This window comes from Gobio gobio, assembly GCF_949357685.1.
Source record: "Gobio gobio genome assembly, chromosome: 20".
Classification (NCBI taxonomy): Eukaryota; Metazoa; Chordata; class Actinopteri; order Cypriniformes; family Gobionidae; genus Gobio; species Gobio gobio.
The window spans coordinates 35,386,327-35,405,550 of record NC_137113.1 but is presented as its reverse complement, the minus strand read 5'-3'; the positions used below and the strand labels follow the sequence as shown (position 1 = coordinate 35,405,550).

At 39.0% G+C, this 19,224-nt stretch overlaps 1 protein-coding gene across 1 annotated transcript in view; it reads right to left on the bottom strand.

Annotated features, from left to right (window-relative positions):
* adam9b (ADAM metallopeptidase domain 9b) overlaps nucleotides 1-19,224 on the bottom strand; it is a 41,447-nt gene that overhangs the window by 6,414 nt on the left and 15,809 nt on the right. Inside the window, exons 12-19 of the mRNA XM_079801146.1 lie at nucleotides 18,381-18,552; nucleotides 17,762-17,848; nucleotides 11,645-11,840; nucleotides 11,386-11,491; nucleotides 4,380-4,563; nucleotides 2,524-2,610; nucleotides 2,274-2,379; nucleotides 2,033-2,174 (exon numbers count right to left, since the gene is read on the bottom strand). Coding sequence (XP_079657272.1) covers nucleotides 2,033-2,174; nucleotides 2,274-2,379; nucleotides 2,524-2,610; nucleotides 4,380-4,563; nucleotides 11,386-11,491; nucleotides 11,645-11,840; nucleotides 17,762-17,848; nucleotides 18,381-18,552 — 1,080 coding nt within the window. The remainder of the gene's footprint in view (nucleotides 1-2,032; nucleotides 2,175-2,273; nucleotides 2,380-2,523; nucleotides 2,611-4,379; nucleotides 4,564-11,385; nucleotides 11,492-11,644; nucleotides 11,841-17,761; nucleotides 17,849-18,380; nucleotides 18,553-19,224) is intronic.

Below are 19,224 nucleotides of genomic sequence, written 5' to 3'. Positions count from 1 at the left end.
TTATATAGTGATGACGATTTCAAAACATGGCCTCATGAAGCTTCGAAGCGTTATGAATCAGTGAGCCGAATGATGATTCGGATCGCGTGTCAAACCGCCGATTCGACTCGCTGATTCATAACGCTTCGAAGCTTCACTATATAAGTCGTTATTTAGGGGTTTTTTTGCGCACAAAAACTATTGTCGCCGATTCATAAAGTTATTTTAGAACCACTGTAGGGAGATGGACTTTGTAACGACGTCTTTAGTACCTTTTAAGGGTCTTGAGAGTGTAACGTGACATTGAGCCAATGGAGGCCTTTCAGAGCCATCAGATTTCAACTAAAATATCTTCATTTCTGTTCCGAAGATGAACGGAGGTCTGACGGGTGTCGAACGACATGAGGGTAAGTAATTAATGACAGAATTTTCATTTTTGGGTGAACTAACCCTTTAAATGCCATTTGCAATCCAACTCAACCAGGAACTATGTGCTGCGTGTTTTTAAACGAAGTCAGTCCGTCAAATGAAGTCATCTCATACATGCCTCCTTTCTATTCTGATTCTCATTATGGAATGTGCTGAATTCCCAAACATCAACGTCACAATTAGCATGACATTTTTATCCTTCCCACATAAAGTAATGGTAAAAGTAGATTATATTTAAAAGGGATGTATATGTTTTCTAGTCATCACAGCAGCAGAATTTTTGGGGCTAGTCTGAACATTTTGCCTTTCAGCTATTGTGGGCACATTCTGTACATAAGGTGCAATTGATTCAGCAGTATTTTGTGGCCGTGTTTGTGCCGTTAAGTTCTCATTCCTTTTGTGAGTTATGTGCAAAAACAATGAAAATAATGCAAAAAATGTAAGTATGCGTAATGCATTCTTAGTGATTTACCCTCTATGTCTTCATTTAAAACTTCCTCAATTATATCCTCAAATAAATTATGGAATATTACAACATCCAAGATTGAACATAAGAAAAAGGGCCATATCATACACTCGGTGCAAAGCTGCTAAATAGCAAATTTGTGCGCCCATGGGCGTGCTGGTCCGCAATTTTTTTTTTGTTATTTAAAGAGCACCTATAGGCGGGTACACTCTGCTTATTACACACACACAGGGACACGCAGAAGAACACAAACATTTTTAAATATTAAAAATAAAAGGATTCCTCTCTGGAGAAGCGTTCAGTCTTTCCACTCCAAAATTACGCCATGTAAATAGCGAATCTGCCATGGTGAAAGCCCAACTGGATGAGACTCCGTTCATTGCACATCACGCCCAAAACACCTATTACTCATTAAGAGAAAAGAGACAACCCTTTTAGAGAACATGCGCCAGGTGCACCGACCACCTTTCTTGTCATTAAACTTGCAAAAATGGATTAGGACACGCCCCTTAGTGCACTTGCACTTCAAAACGTTAGAATAGTTCCAAGATTGAAGTGGCATAAAAAGAAATGGCATAATGCCTGGTACACACTGCACGATTTTAGCCCTGATTTTCGGGGAAATCGCAGACAAATGCCCGAAATAGGAAGCAAATCGTTGATCATTCATGTGAGTGGCAATCGCATAGCGTGTATTATCAAAGACGTGATCTGAGAGAAGCGCTGATGTGTCACCAATGATGCCTGTGATATATCTGAATATCTGGACCTGTCTAAGACTCAGGCTACTTTCAGACTGCAGGTAAATGTGGCCCAAATCTGATTTTTTTTTAATCTGTTTTTGTCATGACAGTGTGACAGTGTTGTATGGCGACATGACGGTGAATAATTAATGACAGAATTTTCATTTTTGGCTGAACCCTTTAATTTATTTCTTGTATCACTAGTTCTCGTGTGCTAGGTTGTGAAACGTAGTTTGTAGACCAGACAGAGTTGTCGGCGATTCTTCCTATTGAAATGCTGTGTAATGTGTGACGCCCTGACTCCAATCCGTTGTGTAATGTGCACACAACAGAAACTAAATGGTGCCCCTTACAGTCGTGTCGTGTGAGAAGAACAGCGAAAATCGTGGCATAAGTGCATAAATAATTGATGGACCTTTGTGGTCTGGATGGACAACCCTTGATACAGCGGTTGAGACTCTCTCTTCTGAATATGTAGAGCAATGCGATTATTACGACCACCAAAATTGGCACCACCAGAAGAAAGAAGATCAAGAGTCCATCTCTCAGGGAGTAATCTAAAAAGAAAGAGTTTCAAAGATATGAAGTAACCATTAAAACATGCCACTGTGTGTTTTGTTTATTTAGAGAGTGAGACAGTATGAGCGTGCTCTTACCGATCTGTGCAGGGCCGCTGTCGACACTTCCTCCCCTGCCAGATTTGTCACAGTTGGGTGGAGCCCAGCCATTATTACAATGACAATGGAATTGATCGTTACACACCTATGCGACAACCACACAATATTAAAAAAAGGTGAGACTTGATGAATTGGTATAGTGAAAATTGGTCTTTACAAGTAAGCAGAACTTGCACTGATTCACATTAACCAAGAACATGGATTAAAAAAAAGGTAGTTAGTAACTTACTCCATTACTGGAGCAGTTTCTCTGGGCGTCACATTTCTGACTCTTATCCAGAACTGAAGAATTCAAACACGTAAAGTCCAGACACACCTAAGAGAAATACAGGACTTTTTAAAATAAGAGCATCATGTTTAAAAGCAACTCCAAACAGTGCAAATTATGGAGGACACAGTTTAAAATGGGTTCTTTATATGATTAAAATATGTTTGAAATGTTCCAATACAGGTAGACTTTTAAAGGGATAGTTCAACCAAAAATGAAAATTACCCCATTCTAGGTGTATATGACATTCTTCTTTCAGACGAACACAATCGGAGTTATATTGAAATATGTCCTGACTCTTCCAAGCTTTATAATGACAGTGAATAGCAGCCCAAAATTTGAAGACCAAAAAAGTGCATCCATCCATTATAAAAGTAATCCACACGGCTCTAGGGTTAATAAAGGCCTTCTGAAGCAAATCGATGGCTTTTTGTAAGAAAAATATACATATTTATCACGTTATAAAGTAAAATATCTAGCTTCCAGCAGACCGCCTTCCGTATTCAACTTACAAAAAAAAACGTAACTGGGCTGTCAACCAATTATAATTTTTAATCTAATTAATAACACGTCGTGGCAATTATTCTAATCAATCGCAAATTAAATAGCACATCCAATTGGGCTGAGAAATTACTCCTAAAAGATAATTTAAAGTCATTATTATGTAAAAAGTCAAATAGACATTACAAAACGTTTCTTCAGAGAGACATATTTTGGGGTGATTTATACCTTTAATGTTTGTTTTTATTAATTTGGAAATATGATTTTTTTTTATGGAATTATACTCTAAATAAGAAAACTGCCAATAGGTGGCGATAAATGTCTAATGGAGTAAGTCATTGAGTCATTCATTCATTCAATTCGTTCAAACGGTTCGTCCAAAACGATTCATTCAGCCTAAAACAACACAATATTAAGTTACTGATCTATTTTATTAAACTTGTACAAGACCAATATAACATTTGCACTCTTCTCGTGTCATTCTGGACAAAAAAAACAACTCGTGTGATATTGCACTCGTTACTCCGGTGATATTGCTTGTACTGTATATCATGTAAATGTGAGGGTGTTTTTCACACTGGCAGTTTAGTTCGAAACGGGGCATGGTTCACATGAAAAATTGGTAATGTGAAAGCTGTCATGCGGACCCAGGTGAGCTGAGCTCAGGGGAACTGAATTAAGCATTCCGCCTGAAGGAGGCGGTCTGAGTTCGGTTGCGCAACTTGCGCTTGAAAGTGCTACGATTCACATAAATGTGAATGTAACACGGACTTGTGTGCGCAAGAAAAGTATGTGATGTATTTAGTTCAATAAAACACATGTAAGGGATGATAGTGTTGATGATTTAGCTTGGATAGGAGCGAGAGCATGCATGTATATATGAATTCGCACATAGCACCGGAGGGAACAATTGCGCATTCGCACTCTGACCCGGACCACAACAAACATGCCTAGTGTAAAAATGGCTTCATCAGACAGTCAGTTGTTGCCCTGCATCATATTCTTCATCAATCAAATGTATGAAATGTAAGATGACCTAAGTACGTCTGGGGCGAGGCAAGTGCGTTAAATACTTTTAAATAAGTTTAATGCGTTATTTTTTATCGCAACTAATTACGTAATCAAATGAATGCGTTAAATCAACAAATTTTTATATAACTCCAATTGTAGTCGTCTGAAAGAAGTATGTCATATACACCTAGGATGGCTTGAGGGTGAGTAAATCATGGGGTAATTTTAATTTGCGTGTCAACTATACCTTTAAAAGCCTACAGCCCTACACAATAAGCCTACACAATGAATGACTCCATTCTAACCTTTCCAGGAGCGCAAACCGTGTTAGTTTTGACATAGGCTGGATCTGGCACATCTGTGCCCAGGCCGAAGTCAGCATTCATGCAGGTGATTTTGCCGTCCTCTATTATTGCTACACTGACCGTCGATCCTCCCGGTGGGTGGTTGCTGTCGAATACACATTGGATTTTCCCACACATGGCGTTTCTGTAAGGATACAAAATAAATTCACACTGCTCTTTAGTTGAACAAAGAACAAAGCAACATGTAAAACAGATGGAATAGACAGCTGGGTAATTTTACAATAACAAAATTATGCAAAACATCTCTTCCATGCTAATTCCACAATCATTAATACAAAATAACTAAATAACTATAAAGAGTTACTAGAAACATTTCATCAAAACACTGATGTTTTTAATTAAAAGCAAATAATAATTAAAAATGCCATTAGATATTAAAAAAATAAATATGAAAAAATACTGATAAAGATATTTTGTTTCCTCACACTCACTGAGAAGTTGACAGACTATACGTGGTCTTTTAACATTGTGGAAATTATTTAATGTATAGAATCAAATACACTAATTACAAACATTGATAAATACAATATAACAAAGTTACAAATAAAGTGATGTCTAACTGTAGTGTATTCAGGTACAGACATGTAACAATTAGGACTAATCGTAAAATAACACTATAGTGTTGTCAAATGAAATATAGTGTATAGTAAATACACTGTATATATTAAAAATAGATTAAATATTTGTTAAAGCTTGTTGTTTGATTAACATTAAGGACAGATAGCAGCAGGTATTTATAAGTTGCTGTCACTTTAAGACCGAATGCAATATACGTAATGATACACATCCGATTTCTTTCTCAACTGTTTACGTTCACTTAAGACATAACCGACTGCGTTTATGAGATTCTTCTTGATTCTGTAATCATATTACAATATTTTTCACAAATAAAGAAATTCTGATTAAAAATGTTTTTATAAAATGAAAACATTAATTCAAATAAAGTACTGTAACCAACAGGGGACTCATAATCTGGCAGGTTTGTGAGCACTTTATCAAATAAAGACAAAGGTAACACAAATTTTACATACAGCACAGTGAAAATTACATGAATTTGACAGTGGGCAACTGAATATAGCCCAGCACATGAAAAAATCAAGGCATCTCCAGTGAGGCTGAACTGACCATCATGCACAGAGCAACACATTCATCCAGGAGATGATCTCATTGAACTCAGGAATCATGTGGATTCACTGAGATTGCCCCCCTGCCCCCCTAACCCTAATAACTGGTAATATAAAAATTATTAAAAAAATACAAACAAAGGTGGTATTTTGTGGAGGTTAAAACTATTACAATATAAAAAGCTGTGTGAATTTAAATGTTCAAGAATTCCGATATGCAAGCTACAGTGCATCCGGAAAGTACTCACATCGCTTCACTTTTTCGACATTTCAAATCATATTTTTTTCCTCAATTCTACAAACAATACCCCATAATGACAACATGAAATAAGTTTGTTTGAAATCTTTACAAATGTATGTATGTATGTATGTATGTATGTATGTATGTATGTATGTATGTATGTATGTATGTATGTATGTATGTATGTATGTATGTATGTATGTATGTATGTATGTATGTATGTATGTATGTATGTATGTATGTATGTATGTATGTATGTGTATGTGTATATATATATATATATATATATATATATATATATGACAATTTTTTTATTGCAATACTCTTTCTTTACTTAAAATAATTGAAAAACCTTACTTAAACTTAAAACTTTACTTAAAAAAACCCTTGTACACATTCCTAGTGTATTGGATAATATAAAATAAATATATATAAAGATTTACACTGGCAGCTCAGAGCTGTACAGCAGTATTTAAGTATGAAATTGAATGAATAAATGTAAAAATAAAACACTACATAGACTTCACTATAAAATATACATTGATTCTTAGCTACTGTATTAGTTTTTCAGTCAAGAGCAGTGAGTGATTTTCTTTTGTTGTTGTATTAACATTAAAGGGATATTTCACTCAAAACTGAAAATTATGTCATCGAGAAATGAATACAGGTTTGAAACAATATTAGAGTGAGTAAATAATGACATAATTTTATAGGTGAACTGTCCCTTTAAGGATCGCGTGTTCACTGGCTGCGCTGCTGTCAGTTTAAGACCTCTACACATCTAATATACAGACACGATTGCGATTTTACTTTCACTTTAGATATAACTGACTGTGTTTATGTTAACCTTGTGTGTATTTGACAGTATTAACGCAGTAAGACGACTACTTAGTTCAGTATTCACGTGTTTGACAGGCTTTTAGTGTGCGCGCTCTGAAAAGCGCATGTTAAAACCGTGCACGCGAATGAAACCGGCAAGGCTTTAAAACGCATGCAAATGATGAACTTTCGTGATTGTGAATAACTTAAGTGTTCCGTGAGTATAACTCTACCACTAACGTGTGATGTGAATGTATGTCGCGTTGTTCAGTATTGGGATGGAGGCAAATTATAGAATTTGTAGAAAAATTATTATTAATTAAATGCGAAACCGAAAAACCGCAATTCACAAGCGCGTATTGAACCGTGAATGCCGTACCGAATGGTTCAATATTATATTGAGAATTGTGGCATCGCTAATATATATATATATATATATATATATATATAAGCTCAATACTCCTTCATAGCTCAATACTTTGTTGAAGCATCTTTAGCACCAATTACAGCCTCAAGTCTTTTTGAGTATGATGCTACAAGCTTGGCACATTTATTTTTGGGCAGTTTCTCCCATTCTTCTTTGCAGAATGAATCTCTCAAGCTCCATCAGGTTGAATGGAGAGTGTCGGTGCACAGCCATTTTTAGATCTCTCCAGAGATGTTCAATCAGGTTCAAGTCTGGGCTCTGGCTGGCCCACTCAAGAACATTTACAGAGTTGTCCCGTAGCCACTCCTTTGTTATCTTGGCTATGCGCTTAGGGTCGTTGTCCTGTTGGAAGATGAACCTTCGCCCAGTCTGAGGTCCAGACTGCTCTGGAGCAGGTTTTCATCAAGAATGTCCCTGTACATTGCTGCATTCATCTTTCCATCGATCCTGACTAGTCTCCCAGTCCCTGCCCCATAAAAACATCCCCACAGCATGATGCTGCCACCACCATGCTTCACTATAGGGATGGTATTGGCCAGGTGATGAGCGGTGCCTGGTTTCCTCCATTTACATTACATTACATTTAGTCATTTAGCAGACGCTTTTATCCAAAGCGACTTACAAATGAGGGAAATAGAAGCAGCTAGAGCAGTCTAAGGGCAACAATATCAACAATATGCAAGTGCTGTAACAATTCTCAGTTAATCTAGCACAGAACAGTTTTTTTTTTTTTTTTAATAAATAAATTAGACAGACAGACAATGAATAGAATGATAAGTGCTATTCTCGATCGGTCAGGTGTTGCTGGAAAAGATATGTCTTTAGACGTTTTTTGAAAATGGCTACAGACTCGGCCGCACGAATTGAGATAGGCAGGTCATTCCACCAGGTGGGAACAGCCCAGGAAAAGGTCCATGACAGCGATTTCATGCCTCTCTGGTATGGCACCACGAGGCGTCGTTCACTGGCAGAACGCAAGTTCCTGGAGGGTGTGTAAGTCTGAACGAGCGAGTTTAGGTATGTTGGTGCAGAGCTAGTGGATGTTTTGAAGGCGAGCACCAGTGCCTTGAATTTAATGCGAGCGGCTATTGGTAGCCAGTGCAGACTGATGAGGAGAGGCGTGACGTGTGCTCTCTTCGGCTCACTAAAGACCAACCTCGCCGCTGCATTCTGGATCAGTTGCAAGGGTTTGATAGTGCATGCCGGAAGGCCCGCTAGAAGAGCATTACAGTAGTCCAGTCTGGAGAGAACAAGAGCTTGTACCAGTAGTTGTGTGGCATGATCTGATAGGAAGGGTCTAATCTTCCTAATGTTGAATAGTGCAAATCTGCAGGACCGGGTTGTTGCAGTAATGTGGTCAGTGAATTTTAGCTGATCATCAATCACAACCCCAAGGTTCCTGGCTGTCCTGGACGGAGTTATGGTTGATGATCCTAGCTGAATGGAGAGATTGTGATGCAGTGCTGGTTTGGCTGAGACCACAAGCAGTTCTGTCTTTGCAAGGTTGAGTTGCAGGTGATGTTCCTTCATCCATGCTGAAATGTCTGTTAGGCAGGCAGCGATACGAACACCAACCGATGGATCATCAGGTTGAAATGAGAAGTAGAGTTGAGTGTCGTCGGCATAGCAGTGATAGGAAAAGCCATGCTTCTGAATGACCAATCCCAATGATGACATGTAGATGGAGAAGAGAAGTGGTCCAAGCACTGAGCCCTGGGGAACACCAGTGGCTAGATGATGTGACTTAGACACTTCACTACTCCATGACACCCTGAAGGACCTACCTGAGAGGTAAGACTTGAACCACTGGAGAGCGGTTCCTGAGATGCCCATCTTCATGAGAGTTGACAGGAGGATCTGGTGATTAACTGTGTCAAAAGCAGCAGACAAATCCAGTAAGATAAGTACTGTGGATTTGGAGGCTGCTCTTGCCCGTCTCAGTGCCTCCGTAACTGAGAGCAGGGCCAAAGAGTTCAATCTTTGTTTCATCAGACCAGAGCATTTTGTTTCGCATGTACCCCTTTTCCACCAAAGCAGAGCCAGAGCTAGATCGGAGCCAGAGCCTAGTTTCAAATCGGTTCTTTGTGTTTCCACACACAAAGCCCTAGCTCCGAGCCAGGAAAAGTGGTTCTTAAGTAGCACCAAAACATTGCTGGGCTAGAACAGGGCTAAAAGTAAGAACCAATTACGTCAGGCGCTGGGGGCGGGGTCAACAAGACGAACACAAACTTGAGATCAGCCATGTTTGAAACAGCAACTAATGGAGCTAACAGCTGCTGTTCGTTTGTAGTCTCCGTCTATACAAATTACGGCGAACTACATTAATGCGTTGGATTCGCTGTGTTTGCGTTGTGTTTTGATGCTGATGTAGGATCGTAAAGCCATGTGAATGAATAGTAACGCAACGTTTGCATTGTTGATGGAAGGCTTGTTCGCAGCGGTGCTGTGCAGAGACCGATCGCCGTATGATAACGAGTCCAGCGAGAACATAGGACTCCTTATGCTTTTGATTCACTCATGCGTTTTTTTTTTAATATCATACGTGGATCGGTCTGCGCAGTGACGATGCATCTCGAACAAGCCTGGTGTGTGTGTGTGTTTCCCGCTGCCCAGGGTTGCCAGGTTTTCACAACAAACCCCCCCAATTGCTACTCAAAACAAGCCCAATCGCGTCCCAGAGGGGGATTCCCCAGTAAAAATCACATTTGGGGGTAAAATATGTGTTTTTTGGCATGGTTGCCTACTAAAATTCGCAATATGGGGCTAAATATCACATAATTGGGGTCGCTTCATCCCGCGGACATGAAAAAACAGCCCGCGACAAAACCACATACTTGGCAACACTGCCACTGCCTCGCTAGCGTTGCTGAGAGAGATGAGACGTCAACAGTGACGTAAGACATGGCTCTGTTGTGGCTCTCAGCCCGTGGAAAAGCAAATGGTTCTTAGAAGGCTCCCCAGTCGAACCAACTATGAACTGGGACTAGCTCTGGCTCTGAATTAGCTCTAGCACTGCCTTGGTGGAAAAGGGGTAATGGTCTGAGAGTCCTTCAGGTGCCTTTTGGCAAACTCCAGGCGGTCTGTCATGTGGTGTCTGGTCATTCTACCATACAGGCCTGATTGGTGACATGCTGCAGAGATGGTTGTTCTTATGGAAGGTTCTCCACTCTCCACAGAAAAAACGCTGGAGCTCTGTCAGAGTGACCATCGGGTTCTTGGTCACCTCCCTGACTAAGGCCCTTCTCCCCCGATCACTCAGTTTGGCCAGACAGCCAGCTCTAGGAAGAGTCCTGGTGGTTCCAAACTTCTTCCATTTACGGATGTGCTCATTGGGACCTTCAATGCTGCAGAAATTTTTCTGTACCCTTCCCCAGATCTGTGCCTCGATACAGTCCTGTCTCAGAGGTCTACAGACAATTCCTTGGACTTCATGGCTTGGTTTGAGCTCTCACATGCATTGTTAACTGTGGGACCTTATATAGACAGGTGTGTGCCTTTCCAAATCATGTCCAATCAACTGAATTTACCACAGGTGGACTCCAATCAAGTTCTCAAGAAACATCTCAAGGATGATCAGTGAAAACAGGATGCACCTGAGCTCAATTTTGAGTGTCATGGCAAAGGCCGTGAATACTTATTTACATGTGATTTCTTCATTTTTAATTTTTAATAGATTTGCAAAGATTTCAAACTTATTTCACGTTGTCATTATGGGGTATTGTTTGGAGAATTTTGAGGAAAATAATGAATTTAATACATTTTGGAATAAGGCTGTAACATAACAAAATGTGGAAAAAGTGAAGCGCTGTGAATCCAGCGGTGTAGAGTCATCATTAATTGACGACGCTTTGAAGAGGAGCGAGGATATATAATTTCACTTGATTCAATTCCTCCATCTTTGCGTCTTTTCCTTGCGTCCTTCCCTCAAATCCTGAAGGGGTGGAGCTAAGACGCGAGGAAAGGAAACGAGGATGCACAAATAAGAATTGAGAAGTACCCCATAGCTAACAAAGATGGAGAAATTGAGCCATGCTCAGGCACTCCCATTCTCAGAGCCGGCATTCTCAGAGCCGTCAAAATAAAAGTCATGCTTCCAACACATCGGCCAAACAAAAAAACTTATTTTTATTATTTATAATAAAAATAAGATGATAAATATCGGCCATGGCGATATATTGGTCGACCACTAGTCCATACAGATCACGGATCAACTACAATCCGTTTAACCCCTACCCCTAACAATTAGCATATAATCAGCCACCCAATCATGATGGTATTTTTTAATGATGTAAAACAGGCATGTTTTGGCTGATGAAAATGGAATGAGGTACTCACTGAACTGTACAAGGTTTCAGATTAGACCCAGAGTATCCACAGTTTCCAAACTCATTGCCTTTAGTATTAGCATAACTAAAGCACTTATCATCTGCTTTAGTCGCCGCTACAGAGAAGAAAAAGCACATATGAATTCAACCATACAAAACAAGCTTTGTATAAAATCTTGAAAATGCAGCATGTCATTTGATGCTTGGTCGCAAACTGACACATGATCGCCCAGTATGTTTGAGATACAACTCTCTACAATGAGAAATACCTGAGCCAAAAAGCTGTTTGCACTGGTATTCTAATGTCTGGCAGCGGCCCTCATAGCAGAAGGCTGTGTTACTGTCACAAGGGAGGCCGTCCATGATGTAGAAATCTGATGGACAGAATGGAGACGCTCCACCGCAGAACTCCGGCAGATCACAGGGGTTGATAGACGGTCTGCAGGGTGTGCCGGCCACATTGATCTGTTCACAGTTAGTCCGTGTCACACTTGCATTCAAAGGTCTTTCTCTTGTTTTAAGAATAAATCATTTTGCTTTATAGATATATGCATGTTGTCAAGATATTTGGACTGGACCATAAGATACTCATAAATGACTAAGATTTTTTTTTTTTGCAGTACAAGTAAATGAATAGAGGCCAAATAAATAATTATTTCAGGGTTAAAGGTGAAGTATGTAGTTTCTGTGTCGCTAGTGGCAATCAGTCCCTCCAGAAAAACGCGATTATGCGATCGCATGATTTAATGCATAATCAGCCAAAGTCCGCATATTTATGCGGGGGCCGCATTTTTTCAAATACGCCGCACTTTCGCCGCGTAAATTGCCTATTTCTGCGTGCAAAATATGCGGGGCTAGCATGATTTCATAATCCCCGCATTTTCGTTGCAAAAAAGTCATATATATTAGCAGAAAGTTGAAAAATGTTTGTTTACTTCACATAAGAGCCGCCATTTCCCCCTATTGCCATGGGAACGTTTTGAAGTGACGTAATTACCCGACGTGAACGTCATCGAAAAGCTGCAAATCATGAAGCATCATGAAGCTTCGAAGCGTTATGAATCAGTGAGTCGATTCAGCGTTTTGGATCGCCAAAGTCACGTATTTCAGCAGTTTGACACGCGATCCGAATCATGAATCGACTCGCTGATTCATAACGCTTCGAAGCTTCATGATGCCTTTTTTTTTTTTAAATCGGTCATCACTATATAAGTCGTTATTTAGGTTTTAGCACAAAAACTATTCTCGTCGCTTCATAAAGTTATTGTAGAACCACTGTAGTGAGATGGACTTTGTAACGACGTCTTTAGTACCTTTTATGGGTCGTGAGAGTGTAAAGTGCATTGTGCCAATGGAGGCCTTTCTGAGCCATCGGATTTCAACTAAAATATCTTCATTTGTGTTCCTGAAGAAGAACAGAGGTCTTACGGGTGTCCAACGACATGAGGGGAAATCATTAATGACAGAATTTTCATTTTTGGTTGAACTAACCCTTTAAAAGATTGCACTTTGTGCATTGGAAGCACTCAAATGTCTGTTTTGTATAGCTACCTCTGTAAAACAGGAAGTTATTTATTAATTTTTTCAGAAGTTGTAGCATATTCCTACGTTTTAATTTAATTTTCACTCTGTACTGTTCCTGTTTTGGAACACACTGTGATTTTCGTCCGATTTTGTGCCGAATTCTGACTCGTGTGACTCTTTTTTGGTTTGGGCTGATTTTCAGCTTTGTCGTGCGTCGTTTGTCGTGGGGTGTTTGTGCAGTGTACAGAGTGAAACGAGAACCGATAAACCTCTCCCGATCGGCAATCGGAAGGTTGGATGAATTTCTGGCATGTCAGAAATTTTGGTCGCCCCTCGTGAGGGTATCGCACATTTTGCCCTATGTTCCCCTCACTGCGCCTGAGCGAAAACAGAAGTTGTGCCATTTCACCTTTAATGCAGCAATAAAGAAAGAAAACAAAAAGAGGGACATCTTTAAGTTCTGTAGGAAGCTATCTAGCAGCAATTTGTCAAACTGTTGCTTACCTCCAGTTTGTGTTGTAAAATGGATAAGTCTTCCAAACCATCCATCGCCTCTTTTATTAATTTAGCTATTGATCATTAATTGTTTCACTTTTCACTTACGGGTGCTTGCCAAGGTATGTCTCTCAACAAGTAAAAATGAAGACTACTACAATAAAAGGTCCAGCAAATTAGGAATATTTTTAACTGTGTTGTTATGTGTCATGAGGATGCAATTAAGCAGGCTTCCACTCCATCTATAGTGAACACGAGGGTTTCGCTTATAATAAATCCATCCAAAAAATCTGCACCAGGCACATTTTTGACATGACTGTCTACACTAAGCACATCAAAGTAAACATTATACTGGTTTATATTATATTACTGGTTTATTTGTCTTTCTGAACGGGTGGATGATGATCGCTTTATTATACTAAAGCATCCATTGTAGCAAGAGGTGCTCACTGCATAGCCAAATGACATCCAGCTCCCTCTCCTCGGACGTAATGGGTGGAGCTTACCCTAAGTATTAGGTTTAGAGATACATTAGGGTTAGGGTGTGGCCGGACTTTCAAATTCCACCCATTATGTCCAGAGGGGGGGAGCTGAACATCAAGCTCCACCCATTGGCTCTGCAGTGAGCAGCCTCTCTCACAATGCACTGTTCGCTTTGAATGCTTTGAATGGCTAAACACAGTGGCCACACCCCATACTCTCCCTATATGTTGTGCTGGAAAGAGACAGATGGATCTGAGTGCATCCCTTTCAATGTTTTGATGGTGCTTGGGAGGCCCAATGTTGACACTTTTGGGGGAGATAAATCCATGAATGGCATACAACTACAATTAGTCAATGAACGATAAACTGGGTTAAAGATAGGGCTGCCACTAATGACTATTTTTATATAGATTAATCTATTGACTAATTTATCGATTAATCTATCGACTAATTTATCGATTAATCTATCGACTAATTTATCACAATAATTTTCAACAATTTTACTTAAAAACATTTAATTTAACTTGCAACTTTGGCATTCAGTAGTGTACTATAAAAAAAAAAGTATAAATGTAAACAAGCCCATGACAAAATGTAAAACTAAAAGAGTAAAAATATAAAAAAGGTACAAATTTGTAAACCAACATACTAACCAAAAAGAGAATATCAGCAAATACTTTTTATATAGTAGGGGTGTAACAGTACACAAAACTGGCGGTTCGGTACGTACCTCGGTTTTGAAATCACGGTTCGGTACAGCAGTTTTACAAAATTGCTTTTTATTTATTTTTATTAAACAGTGCTTTACTGAAGAAAAAAAAAGTGTCTGTCCTTAAATGAATTAAATTATAACTAAAAGTTTATTGAAGATATTGCTGTAAACTATATAGGGAGCCCTTACTTGCACATTAATATTAAAGGTTAACAACAGAGCCCAAACTATTAGCCTAAATTGCTATTTATTTTTAGGTATAATAATCAACACTCAAATAACACAGTACGCAAACATGTAAACTTCATATAAGGCAGTTTTTACAATAACTTCTAAATCTAATTATAAAATAGTTTTTTCTCCAATTCGTTGTTGAAATATAATCATTTTTGTCTTTCATTTTCATGACAGGTTTATTTAAACATAAATGAAATAATCAAGACATCCCTAACAGGTTAAAGGTCCCATGGCATGGCATTTTTCTATTATTTTATAATGTTTCCTGATGTGTACTTATATTGTTAGTATGATTTTTACATCATAAAATGTCATAATGTAGAAATAAAAGTTTTTTTCAATACAGCCCTCTGGCTGAATGCCCTGTTTCAAGAGGCGTCTGCTGTGAGACTTCAGTAAAAACGCCCACTGTTGTGATTGGCTGACATCTTTGCATTTGAAATGAGCGGAGGGGGCGTGGTTTAACGAGGTCTACCAGGCACGAGCTGCTGCCAGAGAGACGGATGGACCTGAGTTCACTTCTCATCAGTTCTGTCAGTACGTCTCAGTTCAGTGAACTGTTGTAGTTACTAGCACATACTTCAGGTTATTAGTTTATTTCTAGTCGGAGGGGCTGTCAGTCATGTCAGAAAGTTAGTAACTTTAGTAAATTATGGATCAGCGCTGACTGGAGACGCGAACCGTTTAGAACGATTCAGTCCGATTTGGTGAACTGATTCGGTTCACTAAAAAGAACCAGTTCAAAAGAATGATTAGTTCACGAACCGGACATCACTAATGTATCAGAGACTGAACGATTGCTAACAAAGTTATTTATAGTAACTACTGAGTTATGAGAGCACTGTCAGCGCAAGTTTATTTTGTGTGTATCAGTCACACCGAGTCCGTCTTCATCATTATTCTACCAACTTTGTAACACATGCAATGTACCAGAGATGAACGAGTTACGAGTAAGTGTTGATTATAGCATTATTTTTAGATATTTTCCTATCATATGAAAAGTGTCAGTGACGCCCATTGAGTGCACAGCGCAAACAAAGACACAACAGCAGTAATCGAATGTAATCCAGTTTATTGTGGGCTAAACTGGCTAGCCCGGATATGCTCATGCTTACCCCCCTTCTGCTTAATCTCGCGCCGTGTTTGGTGCCTCTGCTGTGGGCGAGATGCAGTACTGAGGGTCGGTGATGTTGAAGGCCGACCGGCCAGTGCAGCCCGAGCTTCGGCGTGTGCGTGAAGTTTATCTCTAAAGATGTGACTCTGCCGATATTGAGCAGAAACTCACAACTGTATGCACAGTATGTACATTTTAGAACAGATAGACGCGACGAGGACGTACAAAAACATGGACTCACAAGATCTTGAGGACAAATATGGCGCTTGCATGGGCGTGCCAGATTCTCTGGGCGGAGGAAAGGGAGGTAACCGTTCCTGCTTTTACGTCTTAACAGGAGACTTCAGGATTGGCTAGTCTGGCCTGTCATTTTCTCAAAAGGCAGAGAGAGACAGCCACAACTCTGTTTACACCAATCAAAATTTCTAGCCACTTGGGGACAATATTCAGGCTAGGGGAACTCATATTAATGTTGAAAAACCTCATAAAATGAAAATTTCATGCCATGGGACCTTTAAGTAGAATACAATGAATATAACGGCTAACATAGTGCATACATTTAGTGAAAGAGTTGATTTCTCTAGTGAATAAAATTATGTGGACACTGAATGACTGCCTGAGGTAAATGTGATGCTAACGTTACCTGACATTGTTTAGTTTACAAACAGTTATATTGAGGTCTTCAAGGCGTCGCGCGGCCGCTTGAACTGTGATAAGTCACGCCACATTAAAGAGCGTCAAAACGGCATTTATCGTTTGAATTTCGTGATCAAATGCACTGAATACTTAATATGTTTGTGTGGGAACTCGGATTGAAGTGTGTTCCGCGTTTTAAACAAGCCGCGTGCACCGAACCGAAAGCCCTGTACCGAAGCGGTTCGGTACTAATACGTGTACCGTTACACCCTTATAGAATAGTGTTGTCATGATGCCAAAATTATGACTTTGATACGATACCAGACTAAAATACCTAAATACCGATACTGAATCGATACCATGGCAATATGATGACATTGTTTTATCAAAAATATTTTTTGCAACAATCACATTATTATCAATCATGTTAACACTAACCACTATTCTGAACAGGTTTAATATTTTTTTAAATGTAATTTTATAATTACAATATAGAAATGTTATTTAATTGTATCAGTTTTTTTTAAATAAGCCAAAATGTAAATTGCAAACAATATGACAAACACATCCGATTTCTCATTTAACTCTGTATACGTTCACTATATCTGACTGCGTTTACCTGAATACTTGCCAGGACATTTATACATATTTTTGACCATTCAAACCCAATAATCCGCGAAACTGATGTCACAAACTATCTGAGTGACGCTTCAGGTCAGAGTCCGGCAGTGCGAGCACGTCCCGGCCGCGCTGCACTTTATTTTCTAATGCACGCGTTTTTTTTTGTTTTTTCCTGAGCTGCGCGTATATATTTGACTGTTCTGCTTCCATTGTTTAGTGAACGGTGGAAGCAGAGCTCACACACACTGCTCTTGTTAGAGTGCTGTCATTTTTAAAGTACCGGTACTAATAACATTTCATATCGTACCCAACTTACCCAGTCGACTAAAAATATTGATGACGACTAATTATCAGCGTTGACGCAGACGATTGTATCGACCAATCGTGACAAGTCTAGTTAAAGAGAATGTATTTTAACATAAAACAATCTTACATACTTTACCTTTAATGTTTGGCTTAGCCTGTAGTGATTTTAATTAGCTTTATATAAAAGAATATACGTTTTTAGTATGTTTGCATTTAAATAGCTAGATCAATGTGTATGTGTGTGATGAGGGGTCTGACCTGACAGTTTTCACAGCAGCTTCCTGCGGCACAGGCCGAGCCCTTTTTGAGGGTGCATGTATCGTTATTACAACACTTAGTGCACTCCTGCAACACAACAGCAAGACTACATTCAGTACAGGAAGACCCCGTTACACCCCGTTTTTATAGCACCAAATAACTTAAGTATATACCTATAAAACCAGCTAACTAAAATTAACTACAAACGAACACTTGAACATAAAATGACAGAAACGATTCGTGCAGTTCGATTTTTTTGTTTGGCTCACATCCCATTCGATTACATGGAGAAGGCAGGGTTTATATGACCTCTACTGTAGCCAGCCACCAAGTGGGTGATCTAAATGTTTTGCTTCACTTTTCAGGATGTGTGCCGCATACAAAAAAATGGAACCGACAGATAATAAGTCATGTCAAATATATGGGATAGGTTAATAAATTGTCTATAGTTTTTGGTATAATAGAGCCTGGAAACTGAAGACATTGGAAATTTAATGAATTATAAACCCTGAATATTGCTAAGAAAACATAAAAAAATCCCTTGAGACTGAAGCCTTGATCGTGTACCAATAAACAGCAAGCCAATTTTTTCATTAAGCCTCTGAGCTTTAAAAAATACCTGAGATGTGCCACAGTCACACTCCTCTCCTTTCTCCAGAATGCTGTTACCACACTTGGGCACTGTGATGATGTTGCCTTGAGAGGGCTGGTTCCTCAAACACACCCCACCACCTCGCAGAATCAACCTCTCAAAATCGTCCATACTGCAGTCACTGAATAAAGTCCCTCCACTACATTCACACACAAATACAACATCAAAACCATCAAGGACAGCAGGACATCATGAGATTTTCGTACAAACGTCCTGTTTTCTCTTATTAAAGTCAACATGATTCGATACATCCGATACTAATCTCACGATACGATATTTATCACGATATTTTTTAAGACAAAATAAAGAAAATATATATATATATATTTTTTTTATTATTGAAATAATATTATTGTTATTATATTATTATCAGGACACAAAAATATAATTACTATACATTATATTCAACATTATATATAGTAGTTTAATGTAGTAATGTCACTGAAACTCTGTAAACTTCAATTTTTGTCTCTTGAAGTACTCGCGCCGCGTGTGCACAGACTATACCGGAGCTTGCTATGTTCCGCCTCTCCTGCTATTAATGCACTAAACATATAAGAATAAACCATCTAAAACGCTTTGAATAATCATACTACTAAACCTAAATGTGATATGGTGATTTAAATGACGTTTACGCTTCCAGAAACGCTTCAGATGATCAATGCAATAAAAATCACAGTTGTAATCACAAGAAAGTGTGTCAAAATGACTATTCCCAAACTGTAAATGGTTAGATCTGCTTTTACTCACTTTCTAACTCATGTTCTTTTTGTGCGTCACGCAGGCATTTGAACGTCAATGTTTACTAGTA